Raw genomic sequence first — 4,128 nt, 5'->3', positions numbered from 1 at the left:
CGGCCTCCTCCTCCTCCTCCTCCTCCTCCTCCGCCACCGCTGCCCCGTGGGGGCCCCGCTCCGTGCCCGGTTTCCCCCCTCCGTGGCCCGAAGCCGCCGCCGTGACCCGGCTCTGCCGGCACCGGTCCCCGCCGCCGCCGCCGCCGCTCTCCTCGGTCCCCGCTCTGCCCCCGAGCTCCTTCGGGCACCTCCGGCGCCAGGCGGCGGCGCTCGGAGCCTTCGGCACCCGCCTGGATTCGTGCTGCGACCGCGATGCTCCCGTGCCCTGCGCCCGCCGCGAGGTCCGGAGGCACCGGGACGGGGTTGGGGGGGGGGGATCCCCGGTACCGGACCCGTGGTTGTTGGGGGGGGGGGGGTCCTGACCCTCACCGCTCGCTCCCCCCGCAGTGGGCCGCGGTGCTGGACGCGTTCTGCTCGGCGGAGTTCGCGGTGAAGACGCGGCCGTTCCATTGCTGCCGCCTGCGGGGCGCGCACCGGAGGCGCTGCTTCAGCCACGAAGCCGCCGCCGCCGCCGCTGCTCCCGGGACCGAGGCCGAGCGGAGCCCGGAGGTCCCGGTCCTGGTCCCGGTTCCGGTCCCGTTCCCCCCCGGGGAACCCACGGCCTCCAACGTGGGCAACATCTGCGCGCTGCGGGGGCTGCGGCCCGGCCCCACCGGGCCCCCCGAGCCCCTGGCCCGGTTCCACCGGCGCCTGGAGAGGGATTTTGGGCGCTGCTGCAGCAACGGGAGCGTGGAGTGCGCGCACGAGGCGGTGAGGGGGGGGTGGGGGGGTGGGGGGAGGGGGTGGGATGGGGAGGGGGGTGCGGGAATGGTGCAGGGGGGGAGAGGGGGATGAGGGATGGGGGTGCGCTGGTACCCGGAATAGGGGCCGGGGATGCAGGAGAGGAGATGGGGATGCAGATGGGGGTGCAGATGGGGGTATCCTGGTACCTAGAATAGGGTCCGGGGATGCAGGAGAGGAGATGGGGATGCAGATGGGGGTATCCTGGTACCCGGAATAGGGTCTGGGGATGCAGGAGATGGGGATGCGGGATGGGGGTATCCTGGTACCCGGAATAGGGTCTGGGGATGCAGGAGCAGAGATGGGGATGCAGATGGGGGTATCCTGGTAGCTAGAATAGGGTCTGGGGATGCAGGAGAGGAGATGGGGATGCAGATGGGGGTACCCTGGTACCTAGAATAGGGTCTGGGGATGCAGGAATGATGCAGGAGAGGAGATGGGGATGCGGGATGGGGGTGCGCTGGTACCCGGAATAGGGGCCGGGGATGCAGGAGAGGAGATGGGGATGCGGGATGGGGGTACCCTGGTACCTGGAATAGGGTCTGGGGATGCAGGAGTGGAGATGGGGATGCAGATGGGGGTATCCTGGTACCTAGAATAGGGTCTGGGGATGCAGGAATGATGCAGGAGTGGAGATGGGGATGCGGGATGGGGGTACCCTGGTATCCGGAATAGGGACCAGGGATGCAGGAATGATGCAGGAGTGGAGATGGGGATGGGGGTACCCTGGTACCTAGAATGGGGTTCACGGATGCCGGAATGATGCAGGAGTGGAGATGGGGATGCAGGATGGGGGTACCCTGGGGTCTGGAATAGGGGCCAGGAATGATGCAGGAGCGCACAAAGGGATGCGGGATGGGGGTACCCTGGTACCCAGAATAGGGTCCGGGGCAGGACGCAGGACGGGGGTACCCCAATACCCAGAATAGGGTCTGGGGCTGGACGCAGGATGGGGTTACCCCAATACCCAGAATAGGGTCCGGGGCTGGACGCAGGATGGGGTTACCCCAATACCCAGAATAGGGTCCGGGGCAGGATGCAGGATGGGGGTACCCTGGTACCCAGAATAGGGTCCGGGGCTGGACGCAGGATGGGGTTACCCCAATACCCAGAATAGGGTCCGGGGCTGGACGCAGGACGGGGGTACCCCAATACCCAGAATAGGGTCCGGGGCTGGACGCAGGACGGGGGTACCCCAATACCCAGAATAGGGTCCGGGGCTGGACGCAGGACGGGGGTCCCCCGGTGTGTGCAGGGATCCAGGCAGGACCCAGAGATGGAACAAAAGCATCCCAAGAGGGGATCCAGGCCTCCGGGTAGGGAGGGAAAGGGAGGGGGGGGGGAGGATCCGAGCATCCGCGGGGACCAGGAGGGCCCCGAACACCGGGAAAACGGCACCGGGAAGGGGGGGGGGGTCCCCAAAGGCACCGGTGCCGGTCCCAGCCCCGCCGCTCCCGCAGTGGCGCTCGGGGCTGGAGCGGCTCTGCCGGCAGGAGGCGGCGCTGGGGCTCCGGGAGCGGCGCTGCTGCGGGCAGGGCTCGGCCCCCGCCCGGCTCCGCTGCTTCGCGGCCTCGGCCCCGCAGCCGCGCTACGATCGGGAGCTGCACAACGTGAGCCTGGGCCGGGCAGGGCCCGCGCTGCTGCGGGCGCTCTGCGGCCCCGCCAGGCTGCTCAGCAAGAGGTGGGCACCGGCACCCCCCGAAACATCCCTGCCCCACGGATCCCATCCCTGCCCCACATCCCCATCGGAGCCCCCATCCCATTGGTGATCCCATCCCTGCCCCACATCCCCATCGGAGCCCCCATCCCATTGGTGATCCCATCCCTGCCCCACATCCCCATCGGAACCCCCATCCCATCCCTGCCCCGCATCCTCATCGGAGCCCCCATCCCCATTGGTGATCCCATCCCTGCCCCACATCCCCATTGGAGCCCTCATCCCCATTGGAGCCCCCATCCCATCGAAGCCCCCATCCCATCGGCGACCCCATCCCCATTGGTGTCCCCATCCCATCCCATCCCTGCCCCCATCCCATTGATGATCCCATCCCATTGGAGCCCTCATCCCACTGCTGACCCATCCCATCCCATCGGCGACCTCATCCCCATTGGTGATCCCATCCCTGCCCCACATCCCCATCGGAGCCCCCACCCCATTGGTGCCCCCATCCCATTGGTAACCACCATATCCCATCCCTGCCCCTTCACATCCCATTCCTGCCCCTGCCATTCCACTGCTCCTCCCTACATCCCATCCCTGCCCCACATCCCACTGCTCCTCACTACATCCCATCCCTGCCCCATATCCCATTGCTCCCCCCCATCCCATCCCTGCCCCAAATACCATTGCTCCCCCCCCATCCCATCCCTGCCCCACATCCCATTGCTCCCCCCCCATCCCATCCCTGCCCCACATCCCATTGCTCCCCCCATCCCATCCCTGCCCCACATCCCATTGCTCCCCCCATCCCATCCCTGCCCCACATCCCATTGCTCCCCCCCATCCCGCAGGCGCCCAATCCCAGAGCTCCTGGGGGCCATCACCTCCTGCTGCCCTCGCCCCCCCCAGGAGCAACGCGCCTGCACCGAGGAGCAGGTGAGTGCCCTATGGGGCAATCCCCCCCCCATAACCCCCCCCCCCCCCCCCCCCCCAACTGACCATGGTACCTCCCTCCTGCCCACAGCTGACCCACACCATCGCCACCCTGTGCAGCACCCATGGGGCAAGGGGGGGCTGGAAGGACCCAAAACGCTGCTGCGAGGGGGGATGCGGCCGCCCGGCGCCGCTGCTTCAACTCCGCTTACCTGGAGCGGGTGCCAATGGGGCTGGCGGTGCCCCCCCCGCCCCGTGGGCACGAGGAGTGACCCCCAACCCGGGGATAGGGGACAATAAAGGTGCTGCACCCCCCACACACGCTTCGGCATCTGTGTCCCTATGGGGTGGATGGGGGTCAATGGGCATCAGTGTCCCTATGGGGCGGATGGGGGTCCCCGTGCATGCTTGTCCCTATGGGGTGGATGGGGGTCAATGGGCATCAGTGTCCCTGTGGGGTGGATGGGGGTCAATGGGCATCAGTGTCCCTATGGGGTGGATGGGGGTCAAGGGGCATCAGTGTTCCTATGGGGTGCATGGGGGTCAATGCGCATCAGTGCCCCATGGGGGTCCCTGTGCATCCATGTTCCTATGGGGTGGATGGGGTCAATGGGCATCTGTGTTCCTATGGGGTGGATGGGGGTCAATGGGCATCTGTGTTCCTATGGGGTGGATGGGGGTCAATGGGCATCAGTGTCCCTATGGGGTGTATGGGGGTCAATGGGCATCAGTGTCCCCATGGGGTGGATGGGGGT

The 4,128-nt window shown here is 67.6% G+C and overlaps 1 protein-coding gene across 1 annotated transcript; it reads left to right on the top strand.

Annotated features, from left to right (window-relative positions):
* Nucleotides 1–5: 5 nt before the first annotated feature.
* Nucleotides 6–3,645, top strand: ECM1 (extracellular matrix protein 1; the record flags this gene model as incomplete). The annotated part of the gene is given in 6 exon segments (XM_057412117.1): nucleotides 6–281; nucleotides 388–750; nucleotides 2,241–2,461; nucleotides 3,292–3,376; nucleotides 3,465–3,538; nucleotides 3,540–3,645. Coding segments are annotated over 6 exon segments (1,125 nt in total), but the record flags the coding sequence as incomplete, so codon positions are not given.
* Nucleotides 3,646–4,128: the final 483 nt, after the last annotated feature.

Source organism: Pezoporus wallicus, unplaced genomic scaffold, assembly GCF_028554395.1.
Source record: "Pezoporus wallicus isolate ANWC-B61680 ecotype Strahan unplaced genomic scaffold, APGP_CSIRO_Pwel_v1 contig_11466, whole genome shotgun sequence".
Lineage (NCBI taxonomy): Eukaryota > Metazoa > Chordata > Aves > Psittaciformes > Psittacidae > Pezoporus > Pezoporus wallicus.
The sequence above is the reverse complement of the archived record's forward strand: the minus strand, read 5'-3'. Positions and strand labels throughout refer to the sequence as shown.